The 20,966-nt window shown below is 40.4% G+C and overlaps 1 protein-coding gene across 1 annotated transcript in view; it reads left to right on the forward strand.

The window, feature by feature from the left end:
- Positions 1-20,966, forward strand: part of APCDD1 (APC down-regulated 1) — a 48,152-nt gene that overhangs the window by 9,665 nt on the left and 17,521 nt on the right. Inside the window, exons 2-3 of the mRNA XM_019525326.1 lie at positions 7,214-7,397; positions 8,500-9,031. Coding sequence (XP_019380871.1) covers positions 7,214-7,397; positions 8,500-9,031 — 716 coding nt within the window. The remainder of the gene's footprint in view (positions 1-7,213; positions 7,398-8,499; positions 9,032-20,966) is intronic.

The raw sequence follows: 20,966 nt of genomic DNA on the forward strand, positions 1-20,966 counted from the left end.
CAATGGCCACAAGCTGAGGGAGGATAGGTTTAGGTTAGATATTAGGAAGAACTACTTCACTGTAAGGGTGGCCAGAGCCTGGAATAGGCTTCCCAGAGAGGTGGTGCTCTCACCTTCCCTGGAAATCTTCAAGAGGAGACTGGATAGGCACCTGGCTGGGGTCTTATGACCCCTGCCACCCCCAGTGCTCCTTCCTACCCATGGCAGGGGGTCGGACTAGATGATCTGTCTAGGTCCCTTCCGACTCATTGATTCTATGATTCTGTCTCCTTACTAAAATCATTCTTTCTTCCACAGTGCTTTCAGGTTTTCTTGCTACTGTGAGGTAGCAGAGGAAAAGTGCAGGGTCTGGGAACAGGAATTCTGTTTTAAAAAAAAGAGAGCACAAATGCATTAATTTAAAAACTAGAGACAAAATGTTTCAATAGATGAATTCATCATCCAGATTGATGGACCAAATTTTTAAATTCTTACTAAGAATTTGTAAGATCTTACAAATTCAGGCCAGGTCAGCCCCACCCATGTGACAGATCAAGCCTTGCTGCGCCAGACCCATGCATCAAATTGGACCCCAGCTGGGCTGGCCACATGCACCAGATCAGGCGCCAGCCTGGTGGCACCATACCAGACCCACCCAGATTGGATCTGGCCTGTGAACCAGCCCAGGGGATCAAAAGGTTGGGCACCACTGCTCTGCTTTAGTGCCAAATGAATGGATTGAAATAGTCAATGAGATTGTTCTGCACTTCCTAAGAGATTTCTCAGAATATTTCAGAACTGGGCAGTAAGGGTGTAATAATTTGAGCCATAAAACCACAGTGAGAGTCAGTTTTTAATGAGTTTCTTTGTTAGATTTTAAAATACTTGTATTTTTTATCTCCTCAGTATCTTTACCATTGTAAAATGATTATTTGCCTCCTTTCAACTACAGGTCAAATCGATACCTAAAAAATATGTACATACAAGAAAGGCAATAGACACATATTAACAAAAGGGCACATCATCATCTTCTACTTTTATAAAACTCAGACTTCCCTACCCTAACCCGTTTGGGTGTTTATACATGTGCTCCAGGAGTTGGGGGGGAGGAGGGGTTAATTAGAGCAGCTCTAAGAGCCCAGAGTGTCACATGTATCAGCGTCACCACATCAGGCCTGTAAATCTTTTGAAAAATGGTAGTGGGGGCACTTTAACTAAAGCTCATCAAACAAGCTTTAGTTAAAGTGCCCCACCACCATTTTTCCAGTGCAGGGATGCTGATACGTGTGACGCTGGAGTGTGCTGGAGCACTGTAATTACAGTGTGTCGAAGCAGCCTCTCTGCACATGTCTAGGTGCCTTTTGTATGTAATGCCTCTCTTGATGAAAGCCCTTTGACATTTAAAGGATAACAGTGGGAAAAATACTGGTAAACTCAGAAACATCTATTTGATAACAGGACATTACAGTGTCCCTTGTAATTATAAAAGTTTGCACTGCAGTTAAAAGCGATCATAGAGGTTATCTAACATTTTCCCACATCGAGATAACTTACCCCTAATGTATTTTATTTAATGTGCTGGGCAACGGACTAGATAAGTAAAACTGCTTAATCTAGTTAAGTACTCTTTATCCATTGGAAATTCTTAACACTTCAGACAAGTTCCAACTTGAAAATAATTTGCTGTAGAAATAAAGTGCTAGTATTTAAAGTGACTCCCAAAACAGATTTAAAATCTCACAAATGTTACACTTGGGCTTCAATGTGAAATTGGTTGCTTCAGGTATGGGCTAATATAGAACTAGTTTGGATTCTTTGGGGAAGAATTTAGCTGTATCAGACCATCCCACACTAGACTTAAGTTTGGGAGTTTTTCAATCAAGGGTTTTGATTCAAATCATTCCAAAGCTATTGACTCAAACTTTACTACTAGCTAAACTGGTTTAAATCTTTTGAAATTGCTGTGACACTGGAAGAGGTATTCTGATGTAAATCGGTATAAGTAAGATCAGAATTTGCATCCAAAGCTTAAGTACAGAATTTGAGTTCAAGTCCAGTTTTACTAGCTATTTTTGTTGTTTTAGACATTACTTTCATGCTAATTTAAATGAAGTTGAATATTTTATATTACAGTTCAATACCTTCTACAGAATTGTTCATAAAGAACTTTTTTATAGCAGCCTTTTGAACGAATACTGGTAACCAGCTGAACATACTGCCAACACACAATACTTTTTAAATTCTTAATTGTTTGCAATACTTGATAAGGGCTTGTAAATAATCTCTTGCCCTGCTTATTTTAATTTAGAGAACACGAATATTTTCCTCTTTTGCATTTCTGATGGAGCTGAAATGATTATGGCTTTCTCAGTTTACTTTTTGACTTACTGTTTTGTTTTTACATCAGTTTGATGAATGGTGTCATTTCTGTGAATTGTATTCATTAGGTAACTGAAACTGCAAAGCCAACACAAGGTTTCACAACATTACTTATGTGTCATATTTAGAGTGGTTGTTGTTTGAGTTCTTATAAATTTCTCAGCAATAGAGTAGTGGTTATTTTGCGGGTTATGAGATTCAGAAGAAATTCCCTACTGAATTATAAGAAATTTCAATTTAGAGCTATTTTTAAAGTATTAGTGTTTTATTACCACAGACATACTGGGTACATCTACACATGCAATTAATGCAGCTGAATAAACTCCGATGCGGTGTGCACCAGAGTTTATTGCTCCCGGGTGCCACATCTTCATTTGCACCCAGGACTGCAGTATGTTGAGTTGGGTTGGAACAGTCCTGGCTGGCAGGGCCCAGGGGGTCAGCCTGGCAGCCCAGGGCTGCTCCGACCCAGCTAAACATGCTGAGGAGGGGCTGGCTGGGGCATGAGGGTATTCCAGTGCAGGGCTAGCTGGCAGGCAGCACCTGCACTAAACCATCTTCATGTCTGTACCTAGTGCTAACATACGTATTTCCCATACCTAGTGGGAAAAAAAACATAGGCACTGACAGTCTTAATTCAGTGGTGCAAGTCTGTGCTAATTAAATATTTCCCTGCCTTGCCTAGTAACACAAAGTATATCCAGGTGGTAAAGATATAGGTCAGGTAGGCAAATTTTATTCTCACTTCATTATTTATGGGCCATCAAACATCCTAGTACTGTGTCTATATTTCAACAACAATCTGATTTGGTCTAGTATGTGTGGTTTCCCACATATATCTCACTCTCTGGAGCCTGCATTGTGTCCCTCTGCCTGTGTTGATTACCTAACCTTGTTGCAGCCCTCATTTATCACGGTTTGGTGGGCTCCAGCTCATCAGAACATTTCCTCCTGGCACATAAATCTCTATGGCTACAGATTCGAGCCTTCCCTGAATTCCTTCGTTACCCTGATTACAGTTGGTTGTATACAGAACCACATATACTCAGCCTCTGGCCACAGATGATGGGATAAAGCAAGGAGCATTACAACTTGTTTACAAAGTTAAGGGGAAAAAAATCTGTAATATCATTATAGTTTGATTCATTTTCAGAGATGCCTTATTTTTTACTATTTCCTCTAGGGTTTTTGAATGTTTAATGGGGCTATTATATGCTGGCCTTTGGTCTGTATATATGCAAGCTCTCTTTCCCACTTAGAAATGGAGTTGGGCTCAGTGCAGTTAAAATGCATAATTATGTTTAAATAGACACATGATTCCTTAATCAGACACCACTATGTTCCTGAATTTCATGACATGAAGGAGGGAAGGGTGGCTGCTTGAAAAGCATAATAAATGTACAGATGTGGCATTCCAAATCTCCTCGTGGTGAGAGATTACAAATACTTACTGACCAAGTGGGAATGTAAGTTGTCAAAAGGCTTTTTAACATGAGGTTGTATGTTTTTTGAAACAATCTGGAAAGACAGAAGTCTGTGGTTAAGCATTCAGGGAAGAAAATGAGCCAGCACTGCTAGCTGGCTGGTAGGGGAAGTGGGGCTCAGCCCCTCAGACAGTCAAACTGAGCCTAAATCAACTGATTAGTGTTTTGAAACACTGTGGGGGGGGAAGCTTGGGGAATTAATTATTTTTAAAATTATATGTTTAAAAGATTTATGGACCTTTGAATGTGTAGGATTTTAGGCATGGGGTAGTATACAGTAGGCAAATAAACAAGTGTTATGCCACAAATTTTGATTCTTAATAAGAGACTATTATTAGTATGTCCAGCCACAACTGGCTGAACTTGTTTTTCTGGCCATGCAAAGGCAACCCTGTAACCAGAGTAATCAGAAAACCAGGCCAGCTTACATTTTCAATAGTAAGTAATAATTTTGGGAGCGTAAGGTGAGATGCCTTAAAAAAGCTTGACTTTCAGAAAATACTGAATCCTTTTGCAAATCAGTTTCTTTACAGTTGAGGGCTCAAATACTGAGATGCCCAAAAAACATTAATCATTGCTAAATCTTTCCTACTACTGCCTACAAGATAGGAATAAAAAATCGTATGTAATTAGTTTGTAGAGTCACATTCACTAATATTTGTAAAATCTTGAGATCCTTCATTGGAAGTTGCTTTAGTATTTGTATTATTTGTAATTATCCTTAAGTTTTTCTACAGAACAAACCCCTAAATATCTTTAGTTAGCAATTACCATTTTATGGATAAATCCCTTTCTTCCATTTTGAATTCTTTTTTTTTTTAAACAAAGTCCACTTCTTCCTGGGGCTAACAATGTTGCTCCCTGCTGATGGGGGATGTGGTGAATATACAGAACAAATGACATCTTTTTTCAGGCAATATGAGAAATGAATGTCTGACATCTAATAGTGAATAATGCTGAAATTCAACAGCCACAGCTCTGCCAAATTTTATTTACATGGGACCACATCCAGTACAGAACTTAGGCAATTTTAAAGTTAGACACCATAATGCCTAACTTAGGTCCCTGTGTACCCAAATGGAATGTAGAGCCCTGTAATAGGCTCTCTAGCTAGTGCTTGAGGCAAGGTAGACGCCCCAGAATGGGATACAAAAAAGAGAGCATGCTAAACAGGGAGCCATCAACAAAAGGAAGCAATGAAGACAGGGGCTAGTCCTTAATCCCACCCATACCCTGAATTCAGGTGCCTTCAAATGATACCTTCTTTTAACTTACATCTGTTTCATGCAAAATTCAGAAACAGTGTTGGGAGCAGGGACTGGAACCCAGGAATTCTTCTCCCAGGTAAGAATCTCCTTAGGCTAAAGAGGAAATTGAACCCAGGTTTCCTGCTCTAACCACTAAGCTATTCTATAAAAGGGGGTCCATTAGTACCACCTTTTCCTCCACTGATTGTCTTAAAAGAGAGCAGCGGCTGCTCTTATTGGTGAATGACAGACATACTCTGAGAATGTCAACCATGTCAAGTTGCCTCAGGGGACTCAGACCAAGTTTGTAGATCAGATTGAGCTTAGGGAACAAGGGGTTCAGCCCTGTTAAAACTCAGGTGCTTCTGAACAGGTCCAGGAATAGAACTTTTAGGGAACATTAAAATCCCAAACTGAAATACTGATAGAATTCAGTTACCTCTAGGGTTAGGTGGCAACTAAGTAGAGGTTTTCAGCATCACCGTTTTGGATTTAGGCACTAAAATTCTGTCTAATTCTACCAGGAGGTGCCCATGTTCTTTTCCAGATCTCACCTGTGTATTTCTTATCTTCACATAGTTTTAAATTGTGTTTTATTAGCATAGTTAGTAATACGAGGTTAATTTCAGGAGCATGGCTTTTAGCCAGAATCCTTAATAATAATAATAATAAATTAATATGAAGTTAATAATAAGGAATATTTCTTTTAATAACATAAACACTGGGCACATCTACATGAGATGTTTACTGTGGAGCTGCCTTATTAACTCTGCCGTAAAACATCAGACTTTACACATACAGTGCTATTAGGACAGAATAAACTAATTAACTCTCACAGGATAGTACTTGTATTTACAAGTACTATCCTGCTGCGGGGTTTTTTACTCCACAGCAACGCCGCATGTGTAGGTGCTGGAGAGGCTGGCTACAGCACTAGGGTGCTTCAGTGTGGGGACTGTCTGCTGACTAGCTCCACACTGGGGAACCCCCATGCCCCAGCCAGCCCCTCCACAGCACGATGAGCCTGGTCAGAGAAGCCCCAGGCTGGCAGGCTGACCCCGGACTCCTGCCAGCTGCGGCTGCTGTGACCCAGTTTAACATGCTGCGGACCCAGGTACATATGAGGATGTGGTGCCCAAGAGCAATAAATGACAGCGCAAGATGCACCAAAGTTTATTGCTCCATGGTAATAGCTGTTAGTTCTGGATATGATTTTTCTTTTGAACGTATTTTTCTATACCTTTTACAAGATAGGAGGCCTAAATGAGCACAAGAAGCATTCTTTCTGATACTACATATTCATTTTGTTCGATCAATTCTGTGTAGAAAGATTTCTAGCTGGTTTTGTGCGTATACATTACCAGAAACCAAAATTACTGTGTGCTTGAGATAAAATTAGCTTTTTGAAATTCCTTTTCCCCTGTAAATAAAAATAGTAAAATCCGCCTCTAATTGGCCACCTCAAACATCACAGAGGCTTCCTGTGTACAGAAGCCATGCTTTTAATATCTATTTTCCCTTGCCTTTAAAGAGTGGCCTTTATTTGAGAGTTTATTATAGAAACATTTAAATTAGAGGGGGGCCAAAGCCACAAAGTTCATATCCGGATCTTGATACAAATTTTCCAAAGTTGCAGAGGTACTTGGCTCCAGAACTGTAGTTTGTCCCATTAGAGACAATGGGTAGACCTATATAGTATCACGCAATCCCATGCAGAGATCCCCTGCACTAATTACAAATGACTATACTGCTTCCAATTTCAGAATTAGCATGTGGAGACTTAGCCTGTGCATTTCTACATGGCCCTGACTTACACTGTATAGACATAACTATAAGTTCAAATCCAAATTCATATTTCAGGGATGTTCGAATCCAGAATTTTGGTTCTGGTTCAGCTTTCATTATACCATGTGCAAACTATTCAGTGGAGCTGTAATGGGTTGGCAGAGAGAGACTGTTCCCAATTTTTCTTTTCAAATGAGATAAGTAATGTAAAAATGCTGTCCTATATGCAAAATAATTATGAGTGAGCGGCATACTATGAGGAGATCCTCAGCCTAATTTATACTATGTCTCAGTCTTTCTCACCAGAATCCCACAATAACTCATACCTTTATTTTACAGGGCTGGGAGAGGGTTCTGCTCTTCTTCATCCAGACAGCAGATCCCATCCTCGATCATTAGAGAAGAGCGCATGGAGGGCTTTCAAAGAATCACAGTGTCATCATATGCTGAAACATCTTCATAATGGGGCCCGAATCACTGTACAGATGCCTCCCACTATCGAAGGGCACTGGGTTTCTACTGGGTAAGCAAAAAGAAAAATAGATTGTTTGAATTACATAGGGAAACATACACACTCTTAAAAGAAAACACTTTTATAGAGAGACGCCAAAGGCTTTCAGGGTACACCAGAATGGTGCCTTGTTATACACCACTCTGTCATCTTCAGTTTGAAATGCAACAGACAATATATTTTTAATTTGATTTCACTAAGTAAGGAAACAAAATATTGTTAAAACTTGGTCATTACAAAGAATACACTGCATTACAGTCAACTACATAACAGTAGATCGGGTAAACAGATCTTTATTTTCTGAGCTTTCTACATACATTGTTTCATTAGCAAATGAAATTAAGAAACTGTGCTACCCCCACCCAAGTATGCATAACTACTTATCCTAATATCATGACATTCCATCAGTCCTTTCTCCAAATGTACTACACAAAAAAGAAAATATTTATTTAATGGGCTGCCATTGCTTCTAAAGAATTACTTTATATGGTGGCCCTAATACAAAAAAGCATATATGAACCAAAATATTTTCTTTAAAAATATCAAAAAGTAAATATTCTAATGGATGTGGTCACAATTAAGCTTAGTTTCAAACCATCCAATGAATAAATGGTTGATAAATGAACTCCCACCTGTCACTTTACTCAAGGAGCAATTATTCATAAAGCTAGGCATTTTTTTTATCCATGTAAAATGGTGTTAACTAAGTAAAGAACAGAAGAGATTCATTGTTATTCCAACTGGGCAAGTGAGAGAGAGAGAGGAATGGTCTGTCACAGGTTGGTGGGATAACTCAAGTTTAGTTCCCATGTTTTGTGTGACCTTGGGCAAATTATTCAGGTCTCCTGGTATCAGAGTTCCCAATTTCTAAAACAAAGAGGGGAATACTTCCATATTACAGGGGTATTGTAAAGAGCTCAGATCCTTTATTATTTGGGGCATGTAAGTGCTTTATGTATCTGGACTGTTTTGTGCCATAAAAAGAAAATAAATTGATACAGTAATAATATATTAGTAAGCACTAAAAAGCTTTAACCAATCCTATTGATTGTAGCATGATAGCCTGGCAACCCCTCTAAAATATTGTTTTATTTCACTTTCGATCCTCCTACAGCTGCGAAGTTAGATCAGGCCCTGAATTTATTACAAGATCTTACAGATTCTACCACAATAACACCTTCAAAGCCTATCAGTTTTACTATGGTGGCAACCGCTGCACTAACCCTACCTACACTCTAGTTATCCGTGGTAAAATTCGCCTTCGCCAAGCATCCTGGATCATCCGAGGAGGAACTGAAGCTGACTACCAGTTACGAAACATTCAGATCATCTGCCACAGTGAAGCAGTAGCTGAAAAGCTAAGTCGACTGTTAAATCGAACATGTCCTGGATTTGTACCAGCAGGTAGTCCTTGGGAGCAGGATGTGAACTATGACTTGTGGAGAGAAGACAGTGGCTGTGAATGCACCAAGGCTCTGAATTTTGCCATGCATGAACTTCAACTGATTCGAGTAGAGAAGCAGTACCTACATCACAATTTGGATCACTTAGTGGAGGAGCTATTTCTTGGAGACATCCACACTGATGCTACTCAGAGGATGTACTATCGACCTTCTAGTTACCAGCCTCCCCTTCAAAATGCAAAGGTACACACATTCATTTTTATGTTACAAGAGACAATTCCATGTCATTCCATTCTTCCGAATCAACAAATTTATTAGACTCTATACGCAGATAATATTCTAGAATAAAAGCTAGACTGAAGATAGCGCAATCAATGTAAATATTTTAAAAATTGCATAATTCAGGGGCATAGGATCCCATTTATGGATGATAAATCAAATTATATTAACAGTGATGGTATCACACTGGGGCATTATGAGTTTTGATCAATAGGAGGCCAGGGTAATTGAACAGGAAGTGAGAGCTGTTCTGGGAATGAAGATGGAGCCAATCACTTGAAGGAGCCATGAGAATGGCTAGAGAGGTGGTTAAAGTCTGAAAGTTAGCAGCATAGAAGACAGAAGATTTGGTGTGGGAGTTTGAAACAGGGAGAGGTTATAACAGATGGGAATGTGGTGAAAAGGCAACAGCACAGCAGAAGAAAATAGAATTTTGTGAGTATGTGGAACCAGGGGAAGACTGGAAGGTAAGGGCAAGAGAGGGGCATTATGAAGGAGGAAGAAATTGCCAGACTATGTGGGTCAGGGATTCAAGCCTCAGACACATTCATTACTAGAAATGAAAAGCAGGTGAATTTTGAATGAGGCTATAATTCCATTTTAGGATTCAGTTTTCAAAGGGTCCCTCTGTCACTGGGATCAAACCATACTGAGTTAAATAAAAATCACACTGGGAGTGTGTGCACTGGTGTGCTTTTGCAGTGGATCTTGTCTGCACATCTTTTATGATGACATGTCAAAGGAATGTAGCAATTGGAACCACATTTCAGATTTCAGTTGCTACTAATAGGTGCTAGACAGAGACAACTTTAGGATTATTTCCAGTGGGCATGTCTACACATGCCCCTGACTGCACATTTGGTAGTGTGCAGTCATTTAACAGGTTTATTAGACTTTACACCTAGATAATATTCTAGTGCAAGTACTAAATGACTATGCAGTACCCACCGGTACTCCACAGTCCCAGCGGTGCAGTTATTTTTAGACGCTGCGTCATTACGGCGATGTAGCATCGGCATCACACTTTGTGCCTACTGACGCTACATTGCCATAGCATCTCATGTAAATGTGCCCAGTGAATGGTGGAAACATGGTATGACAATTGGTGATTTTTTTCACTAAAATTGATGCAAAATTTGGCCACAACATTTCAAATGTGAGATGAGACACACCATGGGAAGAGAAAAATTGGAGAATAAACAGGCAGGCATTTCTACTGAGCCATAACTCTTTAAACCTCCCTATGTTGGTTCCCTTCCCCACATCCCCAGAATTCCAACAATGTGTCATCTATACCTCCAGATTCTTACTAAATGGCAGTTTAAATCCACAGCTTTCTATGGGCTTATACAAACCTTGCCATTATTTCGTCATGCCACCTTCTTCTCAAGTGGACCCAAAACAACTCGTTTTGTGCTTTCCTATAAAAACAATTCCAAAATAGTTTTTAGCAGCAGCACCAGACACGTACGCACGCACACACACGCCATTGATACACCTGAAAACAATTTTAATTTTCCCATCACCCTGATTAACTAAAACAAATAACATTCACAGGTTTCTATTTTGGATTTGCTTTCTTTTAGCTTGTTTTGTAAGGAGGGTGTAAATCTTTGCTTTGATATGGATCCTTAGATACAACTTGTTCGACACCAGTTGCTGTATGTCACATTATGCTGGCAATTTTTTTAGGTATGTTTTAGAACTCCTGGAACAAAGACAAAAAGCTGGTTTCAATATAAACAGCTGAGATTCTGGTCCTGCCCCACCAAACCTGGTTATTCTCATATTGGCAGTTACATATTATGGTAAAAATGATTACATTTCCTCTTAATGGTAACTTCAGTAGAGATTCAGTGTTAGAATGGCTAGGTTTACTGTGTAGCTAGATATACAGAAACAGGATTTTGTCCAGTTCTATTGTTATCTTATGACAGTTTGGTCACAATTCATGTGCTTGGCCCCTGTGCTGCAGCAGCACTGCTGGACAGCTCACTTCTCAAACGTAGTGCTCTAGGCAAGTCTCTTAGCCCTATGTCAAGTGTTCCCTGTCATTACTGTGGTCACGCAGGATAGTCTGTCCACCTTATTATGTACATGAAGTTTGTATACTGAATTCACAGTCCTTTCAGCTCTGGTAGAACAAATTCTGCCTTCAAAGGCACAGGCACAACTCCCCTTGAAAGCAATGGGAGCTTACTGTGTGGTTCCAAAGCAGCATTTGGTTTTGTATGTCTACCAGAACATCCATACATAGATGAATGATATTGGAGTTCAGAGATATATGGTAGACACTGGAGTTCAGAGTCTCCAAACATGTCGACAGGCAGGGAGTTTGAGGTGAGGGACAAACACAACATTCAGACCAACATAATGGGCATTCAGAACTACCAGACAGGTGATGAAAGCTCCTAAGCTGGGCCAAATTCACCCATTCTAGTAGAGAATTCCTCTGAAAACATCAGGAGTAAAATTTAACCAGTATAAGTTTTGGCAATTGAGGTTTATCTATTTGAATCCATCTTAAGGTGGCCATTTGTTAAAGGCAGATGTTATTTGGTCCTTGTTACCTAGCAGTGAAGCATTAGTAATAGCTGCCTATTCTGAGCTGCACTGGAATAAACTGTATGGCTCTTCTTCTTTGATCCTGGTATAATTTACCTCTGTTTACAAAAATCAGTATAAATTACCCAAGGGTATGTATTCATGTGTCCATGACTAAAGGCTGAGTTAATGGTACTGGGGTATCATTCACATAAGTATCACTGACTACAGAGAATGACAGCACTGTGCAGGAGCATATTCATTCTAAGTATTCTTGGGATAATCAAACACGCAGACAAAAGAAAGTACTGGGCAGTAAAAAATAGAGCAGCAGTGTGGGCAACCAGGACCTATTTCTATTTCTGGCCTACAATGCAACTCTTGGTAAATCATTTTGCCTCTTTGTTTCTCCTCCATGTCTGGTCTGTTTGGACCACAAGTTCTTCAGGGTAAAGATTCTGTCCTTTGATGTGTTTGTACAGTGTCTAACCCCATTCTCAGTTGAAGCTTATGACTGCTACTGAAATACAAGTACTTAACAGGACCCTTGCAATGCTTCAGTGTGGAACACAGAGGAGTCTGAATATTTTTAGTTTATAGGTTTTGTTCATATTTTTATGAATTTTTTTGAAATGGGATGGTTGGATATGTAGATACTAGGCTTGCCATTACAATGCAATCAGCAAGACAAATGTGTGTGTGTGGGTATGCATTAGCAGACATAAAAGGCTTCTAAGAATTAATGTGTGTGTAACCATGACTATTCAGTATCAACCAGTAGTTAACCTGGCTGCTGGTTGCACTGTTTGCTGAACATTGGAAGAAAAAGATGCATTTTTTAAAGACCACACAAAAATAGCACTGAGAGGTTATAACCCTTCTTCTTTGAATTTCTTTCTTTTTCTAATTGCTAATCCACAGGGACAGAGCTGAAAATGAGTTTAAATGCTAAATTGAGTTTAAAACCACTAGTCACAGACTCCTCTAGAAACTGGACACCATGAATAAATAGAAACATTAAATCAGCTTGTTTTTTTAAGCTTTCTACAGTCGCACAGCAAGAATAGAGAGGCCAGAAAATTGCCATTGATGTGAATCAGGTGTATTGTGTGGGATCTTTCATTTATGGCTTGTTTCATTTTCTTATTTATGTTATATATAAAGACCTGGCTAAAATAAGAAGATTCCCATTCTACGTTAAATTTATAATTAAGCTTCCATGAAAAAGATTGTTCCACCCAGCTCAGAAGTTTATATAGCCTAAAAGTTGGAAGCAGTAGTCATATTCATTATGTATGTGGTTGAACTGAATGGTAATTAAAAGCAAATGATTGCTGGGTAAGTTAGAAATGCCAAAGCCTCATGATCTGACTTTAAACAAATAGAATTGGGCCGCGTCCAAATTCCTGCAGTGATTTAGCCACAAAATGGTAAATCAAAAGGGCTGTCCAAAAACCAGACAGCTTAAAGCCAAGCTACAAATCTGAATACATTCACAAATTCCCGTATCTTAACTCAAGGGAACAGATGAAATTGGGGAGCTTTTAAAAATATCTAATATGTAATCTCTTAAGGCTTTACAAATTCTCTTAGATAAGAGTCTACCTTAAAACCAATTCCATCTTTAATACATGTTGATGTCTGTGAATTGAACTTAGTAGCAGTGGATCAGTATACATACTTTTCAGTTGTCTTGTCATTCACTGAAGGTAATTAATTAGGACCCAATTGTGCAGGGCTCTGGCATCCTCCACTTTTCTGTTGTAGTCATTGAGAGATTCAGGGCAATGTTCTGTACCTTAAAAAGTCAACTGCTTATACAATACCACAGAGAAAACAATGTAGGAGCTGCCTTAGTTATGTGGTAACAATGCATTGTACTGTGTCATATAGGAGAAATAACTTTAGGGACTTTTGTTCATAGGTATCATGTAGCCTGGGGAGATGATATGGGATATTCAAGAACCCTGAAGATCTGCAGCATAAAGAGATGAGGAGCTGCTTAATCATGTGCAGCATAAATGCTCCTAGAACATTGGTTCTTAACATTTTTAGACTCAAAGGACCCCTAGGAAAATGCCAACTCCTGGTTTGTACTTGTTTTTGACTACAGGAAAACAAAACAATTCTTCTGGTGCAAACAACTCAGAAAGACCACAAAAGAGAAGACTGTTTTTAACACTGCGGATTCCTATTTGAAATCCCTGGGTTTATCACAGGAATCATGTTGGCACATCTAACAGTGCTAACACTGTGTGGCACCCCATGGCATCCTTGAAACAATGTCAAGGCACCCCAGGGTGTCGCATCACCCTGGTTGAGAATCACTGTCCTAGAAGAATCTTATTGATCTTAAAATGTACCCATCTCTTATGTATAATTTAACTTCTTTTTTTAAAATAAACAAGGCTACAAAGACCACAATGACAGCTACGTTAGCAGGCTATTCTAAAACCATCGTGGTAATTTTGAGTATAAGGGTGGACTGTGTTTAAATACTCTTGTTCACCACTTTCATTGTGTTCAACCATTGGATGGACCATACAATTTTAATTAGAAACATTCTTATTACAAACCATATAGAAATAGTTTCTCTCCTTTCCTGCCAGTTTACTGTTTGCTTACTGTTAGAAACCGCTTTTCAGAAATGCTTAGCACTGCCACTACCATAGACTTTATCTCAAGTTCTGGATGATCAGATAACCCTGAAAATCAGGTTTGCCCAGGCTTCCAAACACTGAAGTGCCCAAAACCACTGCACTCTTTCAAAATTTGGCACTTAATTTTTCTGAGTCATTTTTTTATCCACATAATGAGAATCCTATTTCCTCGTACAGCTCCCAATAGCACTGTAACAATAAATAAAGAAATGTCTGTCGGGTATGTTAAGGACATCAGGTAGAACATGATCAGTGTGCAAAGTATTATTTCAGCCAAAAAATGTAATTTTGGGGGACCGTACTTTTCGATTGCCTGAACTATAAATACTAAACATGCAAAACTCTGATTTACCTGCAGCTGACAGCTGGGGATGGAAGCTTTTTGTTTATTTGTCTTTGCCGAAGGCTGTTGCTTAGAGCAGGGGTGACCAACCTGTGGCACAGGTGACACAAGTGGCATGGGCAGCCTCTCTGTTAGCACCTGGCAGACTGGGAAGGGGGCAGGCAGCACAGCAGCAGACATGGCAGGGAGCAGAAAATAGAGTAGCAGACTGGGCAGGAAGCAGAAGGTAAAGTAGATCAGGCAGAAAGCACAGGGCTGTGAGCAGAACGCGAAGCTGCATATGAGGCAGTATTGAAGTAGCATTTGGGGAGGGTCTGGGGCTTATTTTTGGCATACCTGCTAAGAAGGTTGGCCCTCACTGGCTTAGAGAAACAACAGGCAGGAACAGGGACAGTTTTAAATGTTTGTTTTTTTAAACAGATTAACTTCAGTCCAGTTTTGAATAACAGCATATCTGGGATTCAGTTTAGAAACCTATCCCATACTATTTCTGTTGGCTATAAGATTGCAAAAGACATGCTTCTTTTAAAGTTTCTTTAGGTGCCATTGTACAGTAACTGTACAAAAATCTGATGCCAGATAATGGCCAATGTAGAATGAGATTTTCCAGACCTTGCTTTGTTAACTTGGTTATTAAAGTCTATTTTACAATTACACTGGCATTACAAAGTGCTAAATGTCTGTCCCAGCACTAGCACAACACTATTTATCAACAAGAACCTCAATGCTCAGCCTGACAAAATTTTGCCTTCCTATTAACTTGGCAAACAGGTTTGTACTGGTATCAGCATCTTCCTTATTTGCCACCAAAGTATAATCCATTCATCATTTGCTTGCAGTAAATAGGGAGAAAAGAAAGACTTAATATTTTTACACAGTCCAAACTAGGGGTGTGTGTGTGTGTGTGTGGATAGATAGATAGATAGATAGATAGATATAAAAATAAATGAATGTCAACAGCAGCAGCAAAATAGACACTTTAAGACAGTTTAATTCTTGCAGTTCTTCATGCCTAGAAATGAACTACATTCTCCAAAAAACTGACAACATTGCAATCAGGTTACTGATTTCTCCCACTTTCTAAATGCCTTCTGATTGCTTCAAGATTTTTAATTAAAATTTTAAATCTTTTGTTGTTCTTATGAGTTAGCTCAGCTCATCTGGCAGCCTGAGTTACAACTGCGTCAACCATGCTTTTCAACTCACAGCAGCCAGTCTTATATATTACCACCATAGCCTCATATGAGGTCATGGAAAGCCTGAAAATTATCACTTTTGTAGTGCAGAGAGGTTTTAGCAGTTCATTAAAGTGTTGTCTTAGGCTGGAATTATCTGAAGGGGTAGGGGAATGGACTTTGGAATTGTACTGAGTATCCGTGGAACTGGTCTTTATGTGGCCTGGGCTCTACGGCAATCTGAAATAAAGTCAGTCAGCCTTTTGCATTTATTTAAATGTGTTTTAGGCTCTGTTTGAAGCCAATTCCTGGAAATAAATTTTCAACATTATTTTTTTATCTGTTTTGGGAACCTTTTGTCACTGGAACTAGAATCTGTCACCAGATTCAGGTGATGAGACCTTAGAAATACTCGGAATAGTCCTGACCTGATGTGCCCTATTTCTGCTATTGGCCAGCTCTTCCCCTGATACAGTGGCCTTGTGGTCTGGCTAGATTAGAGCTAAACATACCTTTTATTTCCATTCTCCCCTGGCACATTTCCTCACTCCTTCTTCCACCCCTTATCCCACCTACAGTATTTTCATTTAGCTGTTTTGGTTACTTTATTCAACCATAACGCACATTTGCAGCCAAGTGATAACTGCCTTTTATGAATTTTTCTGAAACACTCTTGATTTCCATCTCAACAGGGCCTGCTTCTTGGAGCAGTTCTGCTACTAATAGAAATCGGTCCTGCTCCACAGCCTAATAGTGTGCTGATGATTTATACTAGCTGAAGATCCAGGCCTTCTAGCCACAACTTTCAGCCTGAAGGGTGTCAGACTAGACGAAGAGTGAAAATCAGAAGGAGCTGAACTTTTTGGAATGTTTTTCTTTTTATTTCAATGTAACTTCAGATATTTTTGAAGTAAGGGACTGCACAGATCATGAAGTATGTGAGCTGTTCAAAATGAGCAGCATAATGGTAAACAACAGTATAGTACAGGAAAAGGGGAAGACAAACTAGGAGCATTAAATATCTCCCCAGTGAGCTGAATTTATATAAAAAGCAAACATTAAAAGCATTGGGCCCCAAGTGAAGCATAACAGAAAGAAGCAATCTCTCTGCCAAGAGTTTCTGGGCTGGGTTTTTGTTTTTTGCTGGCATCACTGGGAAGGAAAGGGTTGGAGGAGGAGGAGTTCAAAGGCAGGGAAGCAGGATAAGAAAGAACATTTGCTCTTCTGTTTGTATTTGGCAGTGTTTCTGCTTGAACATCTTACAGCTCTTATCATTCAGAAAGGATGTGTTTGCCATTCTGTGGCTCCAGATAAAGAGGGCAGAGGAACTGCACATAGTTTTAGCATGTGGAAAGGGAGAAAAAGATTTCCCAAACCACTTACCAAGTCATCAGAAAGGGACGATAATCCTACTAACCTTGTAGTTTTATTGTTATGTATAGTATAGTGTAAGGGCTAGCACAGGCTTGAAGCTAGGCTTAGCAACCTCTTTCAAGCCACAGGCCAAAACAACTTGACATCAGACCAGTGCAGGCCAGGTGGTTTCAGCAGTCAGCAGTGTGGCAGCAGCAGGAAGGCTTTCCCTGAACACCAACCAAGCCACACAGCTGGGAGCTAGGAGCTGTGCCTGTACCCCTGCTGCTTCTCCAAGCTCCCTGTTCCCAGGCTGTGATATAAGAATAGTTTCTACCCAGGCCTTGTGTAGCCATTCAGGTTCTCCTGGAAGTATTCCTGCTCTCCCAGGAGAAAACACAAGTGTACAGACATCCAGGCTTTTTTTCCTAAAGTAAAAATGGCTGCCCCAAGAGAACAATAACCTGAAAATAACCATGGTTAAATTAATTCTGGGATAGTTTCTCCTGGGAGAGTGAATATCTGTACATATTGCCAAAGGGGAGCTGTGTCAGGCTGGGGACCTGGAACCTTCTTCCATGTTGCTGCCACTTCTTCCCACCCCTACCCAGCTCAGCCCCTATGCAGCTTCACTCTAGCTAGAAGCTGTGCTTGCACCACAGCCTTAGGGAGGGAGTGGCGGGGAAGAGAGAGGGAATGGAGGTCAGAAAGTAGTTACGGGGTGCAAGAGGGGAAGTTGACAGGAGGGGGAAAGGAGAGCAGTTGGGAAAAGTGGCTGTGGCGCAGCTAACTAGGCACAGCTTCCAGCTCCTTGCTGCTCAGCCCCAACACAAGCCTGGACACAGACAAAGGGCTCCATGGGCCATACACTGCTAACCTCTGGCTTTAAGTGGCCAATAGGCTTAAAAGAATTTGTTGCTCAGAAATCTAGAGTTCATAGCTCTACATCCGTCGTTCAACAATCCCCAACCTCACCTTTCTTCAGAGGTCCCTTCTACCAAGGCCTGTTCCAGGGGCCAGCTGCAGCAGTGTCCAATATTGTGGATAATATTGTAACAAGCATAATTAGTAATATATTCTGATCAATGGTATAACAATGAGTGGGCGAGTGAGGCAGAAGCACCAGTTGCTGCCTAAAATGGGGGAGGAGGACATTGGAATGGAGACAGAGGGATGCCTCACTCTCCTGCCTCTTTCCCCCACACACACCTGGCACCTTCCATGCAATGGCTCCAGCTTCAGCAGCTGGCAGGACAGAAGAGCAGTGACAGCAGGGTGGCAGCACCTGAGTGGTGGTGAATCATAGAGTCCCAGAGAAGTAGAGCTGGAAGGGACCTCCAGAGGTCATCTAGTCCAACTCCCTGCCTGAGGCAGGATCATTCCTATCCAAACCATCCTACACAAATCCATAAGCTAACCTCTTAATAAAACTACTGTCAACTTTACACAACACAAGACCTAACACTCTAACCTGCAGTATATAAAGCAGGAAGGCCACAGCAGCCGACGTCCTGCTTTTGTAAAAGGTTATTAAAATACATTCAAGAGATACAGAAGAAGGCATAAATCCCACAATCAATATAAATCTTACCATGGGGTAAAATCCAGCCCTGACTCCAAATATAGCGATCAGTCTGATCCTGAGCAGGGGGGCAAGACCTCCAGCATTATATCCCAGGAGCATTAGCACACCCCAGGCAAAAATCCCTAGCCTTGGCTACAATCAACATCCAATGACTTTGAGGAAGGCTTAAAAAAAACCAAACAAACCCTGACATATAGCAGAAAAGGGCTTGGGGAAGGGGGAAGAACTTCCTACCAGCTCCATGTGACAACCAGCAAAGGCCAGAAGTACAGGAAACACCCATGGTAGAACACAAGCATAGCTACACCTGTGTCACCCCTGGCCAGTGGCTGTCCTCTGCTTGAACACCTCCAGTGACAGACAGCCCACAACTTCCCTAGGCAGTCTATTCCAGTGCCTCACTTCTAACAGTGAATAAGTTTTTCCTGATATCCAGTCTAAACCTACTCTGCTGCAACTTCAAACTATGGATCTGTGTCATACTCTCTGATGCAAGAGAGAAAAGGTGTTCTCCCTGTTCTTTATGGTAAGGGCAGGGGCTAGCCTTATTTTTTTTCTTCCCCTTCCCTGTGCACTGCCACCACCCAGGGCACAGAACTAAACAGTTACACTTCTGCTGCAGATGAAAAAACAAGTTAGCTAATGAATATAAAGCAGTCAAAAAGAGCTGTTGAATCCTACTAGAATCCAAGGTACTGCTCTATTGTAAGGAAAATGGATGCCAATTCCCTGAAAAGAGCTTGTATGCCAACAATTTATTTTGCAGCCACAAAATTAAAGAATGAAGATATACAATCAAGACCAGGAAAATACCTTTCAGAAAGATCCCTTCATACACATTACTCTCAATAAATATTTTACAATCAGTCAGAGATGTAGGATTTGCCCAATGGAGTTTGTGTAGCCATGGAACTGGGGAAGCCACCAGGAGCAGCTCAGAGAATAACAGGCCTTAGGCAGCCATAGAATTTAGAAGAAAAAAAAGATGTCCTGGAAGGGTACATTTCCAAATTCCCAATCATCGGGATACGAGAAAGGCTAAGGAATCCCCCATATTTTTGCTGTTTAAGTAGAGACTCCCCAGGTGACTTAAAGGACTTGCTGACTTATTGCAATCTCAGTGGAAGTAGCAGCAGAAAGGACCAGAAGAGGATTTTAGTAGAAATATTCAGATCACTGATCTCCTTTCTTCCTGAGCTCAGGAACTGATCTATCAGCTATCCAGCCTTATCTTAGTTCACTGGACTCCAGTGACTGACTTCTCATTCTGACTCAAAGCTACCACCACGGATGGGGAAGAGTTAGGCAATCAGTAAATCATCTTTATGCAGCTACAGTAGAACATCCTTTCCCTCTATCAGAATAAGGAAAGAAAGATTCCTTGAGAAGTTTATGAAGTTTCTGCTGAGCAGCAGCTATTGTCAAGGATCTTTATTCTAGATAGATTCTATTGGTAGAAATACTTGTTCGCACAGCTGGGACAACTTTGTAAAGTAAAAGCTATCTGTCTTATCCACAGTTCTTTTTCTTAGCTTATATCACGCTCAAATTAGATTTTTATTAGAGATTACTTTAATTGTGCTCACAGAATAGCATCAGTCAAATGCTTTCTTCCTCTGTGCCACGTTCTCTTTGAATGCCTGTGTTCAGAAAATAGCCCTTACTCAAGACAAATGCAAAGGGAATGATTTGTATGGCTTTAGCCACCACAACAGAGCCAAACACAGCTTGCCTGGAAAAGGAAGGCTTCACAATTGAAAACAACACTGAAAAAAATAGCCAACCTTAAAACATGATTTACTCTGTAATTAGATCTTTTCACTTTATAATAAAACTAAATGTCTTTTTCCTCCATGTATTGGACAAGAATAATATTAAGAACGTTGTAGATGATATAAAGTACATATTTCATATTAAAAAGCTCATTATTCTCTCTGGACTTTTGGAAGGCCTTCGACACTGTCTCTCACCCCATTCTCATTAAAAAACTGGGGACTGTGGTGTCAACACCTACACAGTCAAATGGGTCGCCATCTGGCTGGAGGGCTGCACCCAGAGAGTGGTGGTGGATGGGTCATTTTGGACTTGGAGGGATGTGGACAGTGGGGTCCCCCAGGGCTCGGTCCTGAGGCCCTCACTGTTCAACATCTTCATCAGTGACTTGGACAAGGGGGTAAAAAACACCTTGTTCAAATTTGCTGACAACACTAAGATGTGGGGGGATGTGGGCACGCTAGAA

This window comes from Gavialis gangeticus, unplaced genomic scaffold, assembly GCF_001723915.1.
Source record: "Gavialis gangeticus isolate Ggan-Ray unplaced genomic scaffold, GavGan_comp1, whole genome shotgun sequence".
NCBI lineage: Eukaryota > Metazoa > Chordata > Crocodylia > Gavialidae > Gavialis > Gavialis gangeticus.